The sequence below is a fragment of the Zootermopsis nevadensis genome, unplaced genomic scaffold, assembly GCF_977971745.1.
Source record: "Zootermopsis nevadensis isolate Lab colony 2312 unplaced genomic scaffold, Znev_1.0 Znev_ptg000017l, whole genome shotgun sequence".
Classification (NCBI taxonomy): Eukaryota; Metazoa; Arthropoda; class Insecta; order Blattodea; family Termopsidae; genus Zootermopsis; species Zootermopsis nevadensis.
The window spans coordinates 13,608,630-13,626,746 of NW_028259149.1; the positions used below are offsets into that span (position 1 = coordinate 13,608,630).

The window sequence follows — 18,117 nt, forward strand, 5'->3', positions numbered from 1 at the left end:
ACGGCTACCTCACGAAATCTGGTTATGTTTTTCTTGCCCTCTTATAGTTAATAAAGCTTGCAGTTTGGCAAGTCGTGTTTCATATTGCGATATGTCGTAAACATAACCTGTGAAGCATTTTTATGTAAACCATTTGAAGACAGTGTGATTATGCGAAAATATGAGTTCATGTCTGATAATTTTCATCGTAGTTAGAATGTGTACTCGCCGAAATTAAACTACTTAATTTAAATTCGAATGGCTGAGAGCTTATTTATATCGAATGTAGGCTCGTTAATTTGGCCAAAAATTCCTGTGTAGAAAATGGACAAATTTTAGCTTGCTAGCTTGTTATTACTATAGTTATGGACAAAAAAGTTGGCGTGTGAGTGACGTTACAATTCTAGGAAATTGGTAACAGTTCTATTAGTCATTCAATATGATAATCATTGCCAATAAAACGAGATCTTAAATCATAAACAGAACATTAATTCATAATGATGAATGCATGACTTGAACTGCTGTCCAGAGCTGAAACCTGAAATAACTGTATTCAACATGGCGTGGCTTAGACTTCGCCGCGTACGTTACGACCCGCTCGTAAAGGTCGCCCACGCATCGAGTAGTTTACCCTTGCAAACAAATAACTTAGAGCCATTTTGACTCGCGCTGAGTAACCTCCGGTAACAGCCATTGCTGAGATTCGAGGTAATTAACTCAGCTGCCTTAAATTATGACATAATAAGATGGCGTGACAATTTGTAGCTAATAAAGTATTTTTATTGCCTGTGAACCACCGTCTGCTTATTACATACAGCAGCATTTTTTCTTTCCTAAAACCTCTGAGAACAGTCTCCAGATCCAGCGTGGCGATAAATTGGCCGTACGTTTCCCTAACCTAACCTTCGTCTTTAGCCAAGGTCTACAAGGAAGAAGGCAAATGAGGGACAGAGAGGAAACAGAAGAGGAAGAACACGGAGAATAAAGTAAAATGAAGTCCAGCTTTGAAATTCGGAACTTACTTTTACGTCAGAATAATTTTTGGTCAGGTAATACGGGAAAGCTCAGTCAGTAGAGTACTGTCTGCGTGCCGGAGCTCGAGAATCTGGGGCAGACATTCTTCTCTTCGCCCTCGCTACCAGCCCACTCCCTTTTCGTAGAATGGACGATTAATATCTCGTAGAGCGCTCTAATCTTTCAGCTAGAAATCCCCGTCGACGTCACACAGCAAGTGCGCGGCAAGTTTTTTTTTTATTACGTTGGCGGCAAGCTCAATTCAGTGCGCATGAAGAACCTAACGGGAAGTCCCGCTCTTGAACTTTGCATGGAAATTCATACCAAGCTAGAGTCCGAGAATCATGCTTCTGGATTCCTGGATGGAATATCGTTGATTTCCAGCCGGAATTGTTAGTGTTGTGTGAAGCTTAACGAGTGTCCCTGTACGTGTTTAAACCTATTAAATGTCGGAGGAACATGCAAATTTTTGTAACTAAAAGAAAAAATTCCTTTTGTGTGCTAGAAATTTTAGTTGAAGCATATTTAACATTTTACTTCACTCATTTTCATGGAATGACAGCCTGAGCGAAAAACATCACCCGATCATTATTATTATTTGTAGTGTTCTGTCTGACGACAGGTCCATATATTATGAACAGGATCCTTCCAACCTCTTCAGGTTGTCAGGGACCTGCTCATACATATATACATTCTTGGCAGAGATGATCAGAAGTGGTTTGCCATTGCCTTCTTCTGTGTGTGAGTGGAGTAATTGTTGGGATGCCACGGAGAAACCGGGGAAGCCCCCGGAGGAAACCTCCGTGATGCCTTGACCACGGCCTTGCCCAACACAAGTTATAAATTTGAGCACCACCGGGAATTGAACCCGGGACCCCAGGCTTACAAGGCTTGTGTTCTGACCGCTAGACCACCGTTGTAACAACGTAATGATGCATTGTTGGATATTCTTGCAACAGTGGGATTCGAGCTCATTGCTGGACCTTAAATTATTTCGTATCACAGTATCGCAACAATAACTTCTCCAATTTTTTTAAAAAAATTTTCTTCTGTTGTATAAAGTACATAAAATTAACGCCAAATTGAAAGGTGTCTGTCTGGTCACGCACATATTTTTCAAAGTACACGACTGATTTCTCTTATGTATGTTATTAAAAGCCTACACTAAATATAGTCGGGCGAATTCGTTTTTGTTAATACCTGTCGTTTAATTAGACGACCATAACAATATGTATATCTATAGTCGAGTTTAATATTACTTGCGGCTAGTCCTTTAAAACGTCATTGGACAACTGGTCTCCATGGTACTGCATGAAGACTTCTTTCCTAGAAGTCTAATTTATTTTTCTTTGAAGGTTATTACTCCTTTAAGCATGAAATCACAGGTTTTGATTTCTTACTCCATGACAGATAATTGTTAGCAATGTCTGTCATCGTCATAATTAACTCATGGATCTGAGTCTTTCTAGACAAGTTAGTAGTCGCTCATATAGTCGCCTTTTTACTTAAATCGAAAGTTCATTATGACCCCGCAATTGTCAAAATATGAAAAACAAAGCTTCGAATGGCATTACATCGACAGTGTTTTGTTTTCGCTGTTATTTATCGGAGAAATAAGAGATGCTTTCAAAATGTTAGTCGGAAAACTGAAGGAAAATTGCGTATGTGGATATTAGTACCTTCAAGTAGATGGGAGGGTAATATTTTAATGAAAATTTGTTGGGTGGACGGAATATCTAGATCAGCCGAGCGACTATTAGCTTTGTTCCATGGATCATAAAATTTTATATTATTACATATACATAGGGTTTTGTCCGTTTAAAACAAAACGATTTAGTCAGCGAAGTATAAACTTTTCTGCTGTATTTTGCCTGCGGCCAGACAAGACTTTATGAATTTAAAATTGAAATTGACGCTCTTGTAGTAGGAGATGTTGTTATTTGCGATTCGATTGTTGTGTGAAATCGATAGTAGGGGTGGTCGCTTACAGCAGAATGAAGAGTCGATTACGTGCCGACACGCTTGAAGTACGTTAAAATACAATTTCCACAGCTTTCAAGTCTAATCACTGACAAGTTCAGAAGGTCGTGTCATTCATTCAGTGACAAATGAAATGCTGAAAATTGCTGCTGTGTTTTGTAAGAAATAATACAAACAAATTATAAAATGCACACGTAACTAACAATACGTGGCGCATTCGCTGTGTTGTTGCCTGGAGTTTCAGTTGGAGATTGAGCCCTTCTAAGTACATTTAGTGGAATTATGATTTTGCAGTTTAACATTATCGAGCGTTGAGACGTATTAATATACTTTTCTGCATTTTATAGTGCGTTTATCTATTAAGTTAAATGAAACTGTTGTTTCCCGTTCCCGGCTGTAACTGCCAATTTAAAAATAAAATCATCTCTTCTATATTATAGTAATTTCTGCCGGGATCCGGGAAGTAACGAGACTTTTAAGAACTTGTTTACTGCTGTGGGCTGTAACATTATTTGTTTAGCACAAAGTGCTTGGGTAATAATTTATCCACACTTGTAGACCTTTGAACAGGGCGTGAAGATAAGACCTCCCCCAGACTTTTATTTAAAGTGTCTAACGGGTAATTTTATTGCTAAAAAGTACTCTGGAATTTGGTACACACAGACTGAATCCACTTGAAGTATAACACTCTATGTTACTTATTCTACCTACAGCTGCGAGTTGATAACATAATGTTGACGTTCATGAAGTCATGGAATTTGATTTTATGTTTTTTTCAGAATCAGAAATTCGGCTGCTAACGCAGTGGCAAAACGTTTGCGTAATATCGGCGCAGACGAGATTGATAAGTTGATTTTTATTCAGATTCGGATGTGCTGTGATCTAGAACCTGAACATGATTTGCCCGAATACAGTTCTTACGGTGATAGCAAAGGAAGAATGACATGATTTAACATGTGAAGCCAAGGGCAAATTTCTTAGGTTACTGTTTCAGTTCCTGGAGTGGATCGTATCATCTCACTTCACATCAGTGTAAAATTTTCATTATTTGAACTTTTTTAACTAATGTTTACAGTTGAAGTATTTGTTCCGGTAGGGACAGCCAGCTACTACGAACAAAATGCTTTATTATTATTTATTTGGCGCTTGAGAATCGAGAAATGTATCCGTAAATCTGGTAAGATAAGAAAGAATGAGACGCCAGGTAGTTTTCGACAATGAACACTCGTTGTACTTGTGAAAAAGGGAAATCCTTGTACTTCGATCGGAGACAAATGACGGACTGGCGCTGGTAGGTTACAATATGACGCGACCTGAACACGAATTTCTGTACTCGGGGCGAATCTGTGCGTTCGAGATCTGTCAGAAGTAAAAGGCAAAGGGATCATAGGGTGGGGGGTTCAGAAAAAAATCACGTATTTTTCATTGTGCAAATATTATTTCCTAGAGGCAGTATTTTGTAACTCGCTGTCTCGTTTCGTGTGTCTGTAATGTCTTTAGTTTACAAGGTATGTGCGTTTGTTTCCCTTTTGCGTGAAAGCTAGTGACGCGAGGCAAAATGCACAGATTTACTCCGACTACAGTACGAACTAACTATGAGCACACTTTGTGCCTGTTTGCATGAGTACGCCAGCCAACAGCTGTAGATTTACCTAATCTGCATTTGATACTACAGTCATTTTGTGATCATAATTTTCCTTACGTCTCGAAGTAACTGGATATTTCCTGACAGTTTCTGTGCTGTTGACTAGTCAGAAACTTAACTGTTTGCAGCTTTTATAAATATATTCTGTGTCGAAGAAATTATCTCCTATATTACGTTTTAAAGTAAATTATTCCTGAATATTAGCAATTTTGTTTCATATTCATGAAGTCCCAGATCAGCCCACAGACAAGTTTTCTTTGATATTTTTCGTGATTTACTTCAGTCCACGTACGACCTCTTACTTTCCAATTCTTGGACACTCATTCTATTTGACAGCATTTTAGAAAACGTTGTTAAATAATTTAAGAATAAACTGACTTCCACGTTTATTTTCAGGTTTGGTGACCAACTACAATGGCAATATGTCAACTAATAATTACAAGTTTTGCTTTGTTTGTTGGAGTTACTGAATCGTCACATCCCTCTGAGAAACCAAATATCATCATCATCTTGGCAGACGATTTGGTAAGACTGTTACACAAGTATGGTGCTTGTTCCCCACCAGAAAACTTTGACCTTGGCAGTGCGGACCCACGCGGAATCCCGATGGTGGCAAATCTATTGCAAAAACTGATGAATTCCATTTGAGAAAACTTCGCGGACAATTAAATCGTTATAATTTTGACAAGGTCAATGTGTTTCCCCCACAACGTCCGTGAGCTCTCCCAAGGTCATCATCTCTGGAAGGTGTTAATAAAACAGCAAGTTCTGAAGAAGCAGATAATTATAAACATATTTATGCGCGCAGTGAGTGTCCACAAATAAGAAAAACCCTAGAACTTGATATTTATCAGATATAGCTTGAGTTTCTATCGGTGTAGCATATTGTGTTGTCTGTTCAGGGTTGGAATGACGTAAGTTTCCACGGCTCTTCTCAGATACCGACGCCAAATATTGACGCGTTGGCCTATAACGGAATCATTCTCAACAGCCACTATGTGCCGGCCCTCTGTACCCCTTCCAGATCTGCCCTCATGACCGGGAAATACCCGACACATACAGGTAAGGTCATTTTCTCGTAATACGTAAGGGTTCATATGTTCTCAAAGAATCAAATTTGCTCAAGAATTAGTCATAGCTTTCCGTCTTCGCCCGTGGTATTCTTAAAATAAACTGTAAGCCCATTGAAATAATGAAATTGCTTACCAAACTATTAAGATATTTTTCCGTTGTTCAATGAAGAAAGTATCAAAAGTCTGGAAGAATGTGATGACAGTTTTTATATTAATTACGTTGCTGATGTGCGTCATTTTGATTTTATGCATTGAACGGTTTCCACAGAAAAATACAACAGTGAACATGTAGATCAGTTGAACACGATGTCAATTAATTTTTTTTCTCGAATATATTGTATAATAATTAAGCGTACAAAAACATAACGGGAGCATACTGAAGATGACCACATAACAGCCGAAATGTGTCTAAAGTAGAAGAAACGTCTGTAGAATTAATTATAGTGGACTCCGATTATCCAGTGGCGGATTAACCGGGGTCTGTCTGGTTTAAACGAAAATTAAAAATTAATTTAGAAAATCTAGTGTAAAAAATTAGAACTTTTAAAAGGAAAATAATACAACAATAACATATTTTATTAGCCGGATACTCGAAAGAAAGACCACTTGAGAGACCTGAACGTATATGGATACCGTTAAAACAGGTCTTAGAGAAATGAGGCGTGACACTGTAGATTGCATTCATCTAACTCAGCCTCTTTCGAACACAGTGATGAGCCCTCGGATTCCACAAAATTAGAAAAACGTTCTTTGTCAGCTAATCAACTATGAGCATCTCCTCAAGAAAGATTCCGTGAGGTTATTTAATCCATAAAGTGTACAGCTTCAAATTGTGATGTCCTGAGTTCTGATACATGTAGTATAGAAGGTGATTACCAACATTTCAGAGTTTCATACTGCCTCCATCTTAATATGGTCTAAATTTTAACCTCCTACATGCTGTCACAACCCACAATCTGAACAAACACTGCCATGAAAACCTGAATTCGCATGAAGAATATTAGTGTTTAGATTATGTTGTTTTCCTCAGGCATGCAACACTTGGTGATTCTTGCTCCCGAACCCTGGGGACTGCCTCTGTCGGAAACGCTCATGCCTCAGTACTTGAAGGCAGCAGGATACGCAACTCATGCAGTGGGAAAGTGGCATCTTGGTTTCCATCGCAGAGAATACACACCAACATACCGTGGATTTGATTCCCACTATGGCTACTGGAATGGATACCACGACTATTATGACCACACTATGAGGGCAACGGTAATTGATAACCAGTATCTTATTTTATGAAACTTTGTCTACTCCATGTAAATCATATAATTTATAACATGGAAAAAGAATGGGGATTGCGTTGTCGACGAAGGTAATGGGTTATGTGATCAGTGACTGGAGTTTGCTTCCCAGCAGAGATCTATCTTCACAGAATTGTGTCCAGACGGGCTCTCGGCCCAACCAACCTCCGGTTCAACAGAAACTAGAGGCTATTTCTGCAGTGGTGAAGATACAATTTATCTGCATCTAGTAACGACGTTAAGTTCGTGTGTAACTAAGCCTTCACATGCTGCTGATATGGTGCTTAAACATAGGAAGACTTTTTCAAAATAAGAAACATTCAGTAATAGCAAACAGAAATTATATTCAAGTAGAAATATTAAAATTTTATTCAGAATGTTTTATTTTCATTATCAATGAACTTACAAGTTAAAGTATAAGAAACACTGATGTTTGCATGGATGATATGGATGTGAAATGTAAAACCTGGTCTCTCACCATTTCACGGAAGCAATAGACTGAGAACGAGAACAAAGTATTAAGGAGAATATCTGAACCCAAACAAGAAGAGATAACAAAGGAGTGGAGAAATATGCATTATAAGGAGCTTTACAATTTATACTCTTTGACAAATTCTATTAGGCAACTAAGCAAACATTACAGTCAAGTGTTATCACACCTGATTCATATTTGGGAGATTTATTTCAAATCTTAAGCTGGTGACCAGCAGTCCTGACCGATGTGTTTGTGGTTTCCCTCAGCCACCCCCCCCTCACCCCCCACATACATACACCAAGATAGTACCTTAAATTAGGCCATGTCAGTTTCCTTTCATATATTTTCCAGTTTATAATTCATTAATCATCGTATCATCTTGTGCTAAAAATCTGAGCTACCAAAATTGTTGTTCAATAAACCAGAAATGAATAAATAAATAAATACCATAAAGTGATCACATTGAATAGTATGAGGTGGACAGTACGTGTGAGAGATGAGGAACATGTACAAAATTTTGATCTGAAAACCTGAAAGAACTTGGGGATTGTACATGCAAAATGACAGAATAAAATTAAAATGGATCCTGCAGAATTAAGATGTGAGGGAAGGTTGATTCTCTTCCACGTGGCTGGTGAGTTTGTCAGTCATTTGAAATTAATCTGTGTTTTCAGCTTGTGCCATACAAGGGATACGACATGCGCCGGAACATGACCGTGGACTGGCTTTCCCGTGGACAGTATTCTACTGATTTGTTCACAAATGAGGCTGTACATATAATAGAGACACATGACAGTCAGAAGGGGCCATTATTCCTCTACCTATCACATCTAGCACCGCACACAGGCAATCCGGAGGATCCATTTCAGGCTCCAGATGAAGAAGTAGCAAAATTCGCATACATTGAAGATCCAGAAAGGAGAATGTATGCAGGTAGATATTCTTAGCTTTACAGAATAACACAGTCATGTGATATGATGGAATAACGTTCTTTAGACTCAAGAAGTCAGGAAACAGTGTAGGCTTCCTGCTACAAAAGTATGTTTGTGACATAAAATACTAAATTTATTTGTTTCCATGTCTCTTGCTGTCCCCATTCCTCCTCCAACTTTTTTGTAGTTTCCTTGACCTCCTTTTGTTTCTTGCATTAACTGCAAAGAACTCATAATAAATAGATCTGTAAGACATAATGCCACAAAAAACACTTTTTTAAAATTTTGTAACTTTGTATTACAGTCCTCTCAAATCACAATGATACTTTTTCATGTGGCTTTGGCAAATTTTTTCCCTTTGATAAAATGTTATCATATTTATCAGTTTACTAAAATAAGGTTCAAAACATACAATTACACAGTTGTTTTTTTTTTCCAAAAGCAATCAACAAATTACATTCCCTGATGATAAAGACAGACTGTTACTACTTGCCTAAGATATCATTGCACTAATTTACAACCTATTTTAAGCCCACATAGAGATTATGAAGAGTTCTATGACAGAAATGTTGCACTGTAAATACACAGACAGTTCATATTGTCCTAGAATGTTGATCATAGTGTGTCAACAAATTTTCTTACCAATTTCATATTAGGCTGGCTTCTCAAAGTACTGCCAAGAATTTACACAGTTGTGTACATTGTCCCATCCCTGTAGCATAGAATTTTTAGGATGCATTTGTAGACGATAGATGAATCGAGAGACATTGAAAATTCTGGGTAACATTTTCCCCTGCCCTCATACCATTCTACTTAATTGCATTTTGACGTGTAACAAGTTTGAATAGTTCATAGTTATATTTCGATTCACAATCTGTCAAGACTGACAGGCAGCTCACTGCATCTTTATTAATTCCTGTGCTTCGGGTTATCCCAAATAAATGATTGTAAATACATTAAATATGTGGTTGACTCTGCCACTTTGGAAGAATCACATAACCAAATTTGTACAAGAATGTAAAAGATAGTGGTCAATTTGACAATAAGAACTTCTGAAAAGTTATTACATAGTAAAATTTTAAAATACCACATTTCATTATAGGTACTGATAGATATTTGTTTCTTGTTGACAGCAATGGTATCGAAGTTGGACCAATCAGTTGGCGAGGTAATGTCAGCCTTGAGAACAAACGGAATGCTTCACAACTCTATTGTGTTATTCATGTCTGATAATGGGGCACCCACATTTGGTGTTCACTCCAACAGGGGATCAAATTTTCCGCTTAGGGGGGTAAGTTAAATTAACTTTTTGTGAAAGTGGTATTCTCCTTAGAAGGAAGATTTTTTTCAAATAGTCAAATGGTATAAATGCTGATAATTATTTTTAACTAAACCAATAAATTTCAGTCAAAATATAAATCCCTTTATGTTTTCAGTTAGGAACATAATTAATTCCATGTAGCACAATCCATTTTATAAGGTAAAAGTTGCTAGGCATGTTATGAAATTCCCCCACTTTTATGGGTGGTTCAGCAGTTTTTTCACGAGAGTCCGCTGTTTGATGGGAAGCCTTGAGTGAAGGGGCAATGTGGCAGTTTTAGATGAATATTTAGAATAATATCAAAATGCATATTTTTAAAATAAGGTGAGAATATGAACACTAAATTGAGCTAAGATGTGATGGAATCTAATGAACGGTTTTTGTGAAAAGAGCTATGTATCTTTAGAATCCATAAAAACAAGATAGGCTCTGTGCTGTGGTGTGGCTTATTCAATCAGTATTAATGACTTTTTTGTTAACTAAGATGCTTGTGTTAAAGTGGAATGAAAAACTAAAGACATGAAAATCTGTTTACAGTTCAAGACAGGTGAGATAACTAGCCCACAGCTATAGTCTGAAAAGTTGTGGTTACCGGAGCTTGCTCCGAATCAAGACCATCGACTGATGCTTCTATTTTGAGTTATGACATCTGTTCTTTGTGTTAAATGGCTATGTTTTACTAAACTTCCAAATGAAAATTTAATTGGCATTCAGCTAGTTAACTTACTAAACTATTCTTGTTCAAGTATCTCATAAAATACCCCGTGTTTTTAAGATGAAGGAGAGCCCTTGGGAAGGAGGTGTTCGGGGTGTTGCTGCCCTCTGGAGCCCCCTTCTGCAGTCTACTCAACGAGTCTCAAATCAGATGATGCACATTGCAGACTGGCTGCCCACATTCTATTCTGCTGCAGGTACATTCAATCATTGTTCATTCTTTATAAGTGATTCAATTAAATTATTGTTTTTCAGCTGTCATAGTTGGGACCTGTGGTTTATTATAATTCAGATATCATTCAGAATCTATAAATTCTTATACATCCAGTAAGACTGCAAAGAAGGGATTTGCCCATCACAAGGTTTCTACCTACGCTGGGCAACAACAACAATGAGAACACAGAAGAACATGGACACACATAAATACCTCAATCTGGATTCGAATCTGTGTACCCACTGACAAATTCAAGATCATGTACATTATATTTAGCATTAAATTATTCTTTCATAGCACATTTAATAACTTCATCTGCACAGACTCTCCTTGCTGAGTCTCAGTAGTTATACATCCAACCATTCAATTATCATCACTCCATTGGTTGTTATTCTGATTCAAGCATCCCATCTTCAGAAGGCAGAGAAATTTGTTATATTTTGCTAGATACTTATCTACACATGTCTACCCAGCAGTGACTCTGCCAGCGTGGCAGCTAAAGGAACTGTTTTGCATGAACCCCTGGCATTTGATTGAGCTCTAAACAGTGATGTCTGTGCCTTCTTCCATTGCACTGTTCTGTCCAGTACTCAGTGCAACAAACTGTATGTGGTGAAGCCATCAGTATTGGTGTGGCACTCATACTTTGATTCCATCAGGAAAAAGAGGGGCATGCTTATATGTCTCTGCATCAGTCACACTCGCCTAACACATGACAATTTATTGCATGGTTAACTGGCACCTGTCTGTATTAAAAATGATGTACCACTGACTGTCACATTTTTTTGTGGAATGATCACTTTATGGTGAAGCCACCTTGCATTCAATCTGAATGGCACTTTATCTGACATATATGGTGATGATCACTATAGAGTTTCTAATTTCTTAGCTTTTCTAAATGCAAGAGGACTTGCTAAGTCAATTTAACAGACACAGTTTTATGTTAGTTTTTATTTTTTCTCAGAAGAGACTTAAGAACACTTATTTTATTGATTTAGCACATATATACTGCCAGGCCCTTCAACAAACTGGCAAATAAAGTTTTAATGAACAACTATGTTTTACTAACACTGCTGTTTTAATATTGATCCCATGGGAAAATCCCTGTACAGCCTGGCCTGTGGTTATTATACTATTTTCTTATTGTAGTTGTTATTACTTTTTAGTAAGCTTTCTTGCCTCTGCACATTTGCATGTGGGTAAATCATGCCAGGTTTTGTAACACAGCTCGCTTTTTTAATTCTTAAATAGTAGATAGGTAGAAGTAGCCATAGAAGCTGATGTGTCTGTAAGCCCACAAACACACAGGCACAGACACACAGTACCACTTGCAGAGATTATTTAGCAAAACTTGAGACATGAAATGATTGTGTTGTGTAACTGTTTGATATTATTGTCTGAGGTTATGTTTGATGCACATAATTCTTCAGGATCTGTATCTGTTTACATATTCAAAGGGTTACATATCATTATAATGATTGGTATTTGTATTTCTGTATTTTGGTTATTATTGGCATGGTTCACGATAAAATACCCTAACCCTTCAAACAGTAATCTTGTATTCTGGACATCAGCATATAAATTAAACTTGCCCCAGACAAGATTCCATGCTGAGGAATATCAAACACTTCTGTGATGTATAATTTTAGGGTTTAAATTCCCAGTGACAGAACTTTTTCAACTGCATTTTCGCTGTTTGTTCAATTATTTGTGATGTTTTGTCAATACAAAGTTATACATATAAAGTAATTAGAGTTACATCTACAACATCATCAATACTATAGAGGCCTACAGACAAAAGAAAGCACTTTTCAAAATACGATTTCGCACAGAAAGAATTAGTGGGAATATAATGTTTTTCTGTGAGATTTACCTGCAAAATGGTACAAATGTGAAGTATATATACACAGTATTTGACAAATAAAGACTGTGGTTTCCTTAAATTTTGTAATATTTGTTTGTACTATTCAAGGTCTAGATGTACATGAACTGGGTGATATTGATGGGATTGACATGTGGAAGGCTCTCTCGGAGGACCTACCATCACCACGAATAGAAGTTCTCCATAACATAGATCCTATTGAAGATTATGCATCCTTACGAAGAGGTGACTGGAAATACATTGCAGGTAAAAGGATTCTGTCTGAATGAAAGATTGCCAAAAATAAGTTAGCATGATTTCTATATTGTGAAGTATGATAGAAATATCTTTGATTGTTTTGTTCATTATCAATCAACATTTTAAATTGGAACGTTGACTTTTGACAAAGTATTCACCATTTTTCTCTGCCGTCCCATAATCTGTATCTGTCTTTAATCTGTATCCACTGTTTCCATACTGTTTTGTATATCATCCACTCTTGGTTTCTCCAGCTTGTTCTTGGTTCCCTGTTGGTAAGTTTTTCAAATTTATTTCTGATTGTCCCAAAGGAATCCCATTATCATTCATGTGAGAAAAATGTCTACACCACTAATTAACTAACCAGATGGTTTACAGAACTCGAAGGTTCATCACCAAATTAACCAAAGCCCCTGTTCTGGACCAACAAAATCCAGCCGCCTTCAACTCCTATCTCCCATAGATCCTGGTTGGGCATGAGGCTAACAACCTTTAACTGTAAAAAACTCTATTGTTACAAAAAAGCTAACAAAGCCTCGGAAACAGACGGATTCTTTGGCATGATCATGGCAATTGACCATAACACTGTATCCTCAATTTCATTAATTCTTCAAATGGAATTTCCACTTCAGATTTTGTCTGTGTCCTAGTTTTGAACTTTATTTATCCATTGATTAATTTCTGGCTTATTTAATAATGCTTGCTTGATCGTATGGTTTATGTAACATTAAATGAATTGATTCATTGTGAACAACAAATCTGAAAGGGCTTAGAGGAGAGGCAGTCATGGCCTATTTGAAGGCACTGTTCCATAATTATCGTAAAGAGATAGAGGAAGACCACAAAACAAATTGTTCAAAACAGCTAGACTCCAGGTTATCGCTTCATTTTATTTCTTAATATTCTGTAGGAAATTTATTTATCTCCACCCTACTGTTTGTAATCTTCTGACTTCATGTTTGTCTCTTGTCAGTGTTGGTATTTTTGTAACCTACTGTGTTCTTTGTTCAAAATATTTGGTAAATGCTGCATTAAAGAGAATAAAATATCACACAAAATTCTGATCCATTCTTTATCTTTGTTACACATGAAGGCACTACTCAGGAAGGAAAAACAGATGAATGGTACGGTGAATCTGGTCAGGACAGTGAGGGCAAGTCACACAGGTATGATATGGAAGCAGTGTTGAATTCAAAAGTTGGAGTTACCATAACAGGATTCCTCACTAAACTACAACTCCAGGCAAAGAAACTGGAAAGGATGTCAGAAAATGAGATTTCAAAGAAAGGTAAGTGCAAACGTGTACACTATAGCAATTATATATTTTCCAAACTGGTATCAAATAAATATCATGATGCAAAACAAAACTTCATAAATGAGAAATTAACTTTTCATAATTGTCAGAGTTCAGATTGTGAACTGTTGTAATAATAATAATAATTAGCACTGTGTAGTCTTGGTGGTCACCAGCATTGTAGAGATGCATAAAAATGGAGGCAGTGTGTTCCACTTAAATAAGGACTGAATCTCAAGAGAAATTGATAAGTTATGAAGTTAGGAAGTAAATGAAACTGGCTCATGATCATGTCCAGTTTTGGGCTTTGGTATTAATGATGTTGAACTTGTAGTTTCTGCTACCAGATATTGTATAGTTAGTTGATATTGAAGGGTTAAAGGACTATTGTAATATATTTTCAGGTGAAGGAAGCATTAAACGACTGAAGCTGCTGTCAGAAACAGCAGTAGCTTCGCTGCGACACCAGGCAGAAGTTCATTGTATTCAAAAGAGTGGCCACACCTTTTTAAATAATTCAAGTTCTGAGATAGCCTGCCGGCCACGGGAAGCACCCTGTCTCTTTAACGTCCGTGATGATCCATGTGAGACCAAAAATCTGGCACACGCTCGACCACTCATTCTCCACAGTCTTGAGGAGTCTCTCGAACGGTTCAAGGAGACAATGGTAAAGCCTCTAAATATTCCTGGAGACCCAGTGTCAAACCCCATTTACTGGAATAACACATGGGTAAACTGGAAGGATGACAATGTTACTCCTGATGACAGTATAACAGTATTACCTTTACCAACAAGTCCTGTAACAACATTGTCCTTCACAACAGTCCTCTCTTTGGTGATAATGCTTTCCATTATTGCTGCTGCTGTGAAACTGTCAGTCAGTGACACACCACAGAAAAGTTACTTTTCATCTGCATTCCTCATAAAAGCCAAGGATGTAGATATAAGCAGTGATCAAAAAGAAGCACTGCAATGATCAATAACTGTAAGGTTATAAGAGTCATTTATATGATTCACTTTGTAACCTTGTAACACGCAGTATTCTTCAAAGTGAATTTTGATGATTAATATGAGACATTCTGGAGAGACGTCACAGTGTTCACTTTCCTTCAAATCCTTCAGTCTTCTTTGATAAGGGTAGCAAGAATAATAAATTAATGATAATTAAAAAATTTAGTGATCCATTGTTTTGTTCAGTGGCAATTATCTCAAAAGGTACCAGCTCAGTTCAAAAAGGGTTATTCATCAGACCCAGGAAACCACATTACTAAGTTGATTGTTTTTTTTTAATTAGTTTAATTCATTGGGTGGCAAAGTTTTCTTTGGATATACATGGTGATTTGAAGAATCGTGATAAACTTTGTGGAGTAAAAAGAAGCCCTGTTAATATGCGTCTGATTTAAAAAGTTTAAGAATTCATAACAGAAAGTAAACTAAAGATACACCAAAAATAAATTTTTATAAAAGAATTTCACAATAACTTAGTGTGTTCAGTGTTAAACAGAAATAGGTGTTATCTAATAATTAAACATGACAGTGTATCGATGATTGCACAGTGTTGCCAGCCACTTCAACAGTATACTGTATGGTAAATATGCTATGCTCAAATTTGTATTTAAGTCATGGTGGACACTGAACAGTTCTCAGGTGTTCCCTAATGCTTTATTATGAGCAAATAACACCTCATGGGCCTGTTCACATCTGTCTGTCACTTGTTCATCACATTACAACATTGACCTTGGTTCACATGTTAAAACAGTGACCTCAGATTACATTATTGTAACAATGACTTTGGATCACATGTATATGTCTAGGATTCTGCTAGGTCCACGTTGCATATACATTGGTCATTTGGATCACCTCTCAAATCAGTACATGAAGATAGAGACAGTCTCTGAAACACAAAAATTTACTTCATATCAACATGGCTGATTGACCAAAGAGACTTCATCAAATAAAATATCGCATTTGTAGTAGTTTTACTGCAGCATTAAAGGATGCCATACAGAAAGCCTTACAAAAATAGTAATTATGATTAGGATATTTCAATCCATTGAGATACTGTATCTTCATCTGTGTAACAGCTGCAATTATAATGGTACCACAAACAGACTTTAGGCATATGTAGAATTTGATGTGTCTGCGGTGTAGGAGAGAGAATTAGAGGTCTGCACAGGCCAAAATTTTAGAATTTCAACCAGTCCAGTCCGAGCCCAAAGTTCATCTTCAAATATGTTAATCATACCCCACCTAAGCCCAACTTCAGTTTATTCCAGCCTGAAAGAAGCCCAGTGTATTTACAATTGGCCCTGACTATTGTATCATTTATACAGGTCTTTTAATTCATAAATACCAGTAATCTTTAAATAAATTATTTAACAACTCTCTAAGAACATCCGATGTTATTTTGGCATTTTAGGAATGGTTCAAAGATACTGAATACAAAGCATGGGAGGTATTATATCAAAATATTTCTGGAAGGAGGCAGCTACAAAATTCCATGAGAAAATGAAGTCACTGGTATTTCTCTCAGGAGCCTGGCTGTATCATGAGCTTAAGATGAATAACTTTCTTTTTGCTTGAAAAAAACAAACAAAAACTAACTAAAATGGTCTATATAACATTTTCTTGCTATCATTTGAACCAGGTCTGAATCTCAACATTATCAGGCTCATGCAGACATCTAAAAGAAAAATTTGGCCCTAGCATTAAACCTTGTTACAAGAAGCACCATTTTGCATTCTTGTCTTCTTAAACAGCACCCTGAATGGCTGCAGAAGGACTGTGTCTCCACAATCAAAGTCTTACACAGTGTAGCTCACACTTTCATTCAATGATGTCTTGATTGAAATTTGGATAGTGATTTAATATGTGTTCAGGTAATTTTGCTTATGGTACTGCTACAGGTCTAGGAAAGTGCAATAAAATGAGAACTTCCCAAATAATGATTTTATCTGGTCATTTATAAAAATTACAAGCAGCAGAGATAAAGTAATGAAGAAAAATTGATGGAATCCAAAAATACATCAGAAAAATAAAACAGAAATACTAAAGAAAAGGTTATCAGATTAATTGTACAGTGGTATCCAATAATTAGTTGATGTTGGCAAGAAAATACTATGATTTTCTTTTTTTCTCAGTGACATTGAACTGTTATGATGACAAAAAATTTCATCATGTTTTATCCTGTACTTGAGAATTGTAACTAGTCAAAATCATTTTCTTTTCTGTTTCATTCCATTTTATGTATGTCTTTGTGTATATATATGTTGTTATATAAATGTATATAGTTCAATACAAGAATATGAAATGTTTATGATTCTTAAAATGGTTGTTCAATGCCCTGCAGGAGATGCATATGCTATACCGTTAAAGAGAATGAGGATGGTTACATCACTGACTAATCAATGCCCAAGTTATTTTAAGATGAGTTTTCTATTGAATAAGTTATGCAACTTTAGATATTATTGTGAATTATTAATGAGAAATTATATGAAGGGAAACAGTTATGGCCCATTTTAAGGATCTAAACAGTCGAAGGACTGATGGAAGCCATCAATTGAAAAGTCTCAAGATAGTAAATCACTGGGCCAAGACTCATATCCAGGATCCACTGAATATGGAAGGAAATGTAACTGATACATTGCAACATTTGGTATTGTCATTGACGTCAATCAGTGTATATACACCAAGGGCAGAAAATTCATGTTAGCTGTTTTAGTCCAGCTCATACTCTGATAAATGAAAAATAAAAAGTCTTACTTTAGTGAATCAGTGGTATTCCATAAACTGGAACACAGCAGAACTAATCAAATAAAATGCATTATTATCCAGTCAAACCAGCCCATCACAGGCATTATTAACCAGGCTGTTCAGGCTTACTCATAAATAACCTTCACCATCTGTGTAGGCACAATTAGGAGAGACAATGTAACATTAGCTTTAGGAGTAGAGGGATCATGCAGCCTTCCAAGCTAAGATGTTGGTCAAACATCAACTGTAAACATGCTAGTTTTGCATGCCGGTGGTTGCTGGAGAGCTTTGTACGTTTCTTACGATTTTAATTGC

The 18,117-nt window shown here is 36.7% G+C and overlaps 1 protein-coding gene across 2 annotated transcripts in view; it reads left to right on the top strand.

Moving 5' to 3' along the window:
- LOC110827813 (arylsulfatase B) overlaps positions 1 to 17,363 on the top strand; it is a 78,290-nt gene extending 60,927 nt beyond the window's left edge. For both annotated transcript variants that reach the window (XM_087350552.1, XM_022059846.2), the window contains 9 exons: positions 5,015 to 5,143; positions 5,521 to 5,680; positions 6,722 to 6,948; positions 8,130 to 8,388; positions 9,521 to 9,678; positions 10,484 to 10,619; positions 12,609 to 12,764; positions 13,849 to 14,043; positions 14,454 to 17,363. In XM_087350552.1, coding sequence (XP_087206678.1) covers positions 5,033 to 5,143; positions 5,521 to 5,680; positions 6,722 to 6,948; positions 8,130 to 8,388; positions 9,521 to 9,678; positions 10,484 to 10,619; positions 12,609 to 12,764; positions 13,849 to 14,043; positions 14,454 to 15,025 — 1,974 coding nt within the window. In that variant the 5' untranslated portion in view covers positions 5,015 to 5,032 and the 3' untranslated portion in view covers positions 15,026 to 17,363. The remainder of the gene's footprint in view (positions 1 to 5,014; positions 5,144 to 5,520; positions 5,681 to 6,721; positions 6,949 to 8,129; positions 8,389 to 9,520; positions 9,679 to 10,483; positions 10,620 to 12,608; positions 12,765 to 13,848; positions 14,044 to 14,453) is intronic.
- Positions 17,364 to 18,117: the final 754 nt, after the last annotated feature.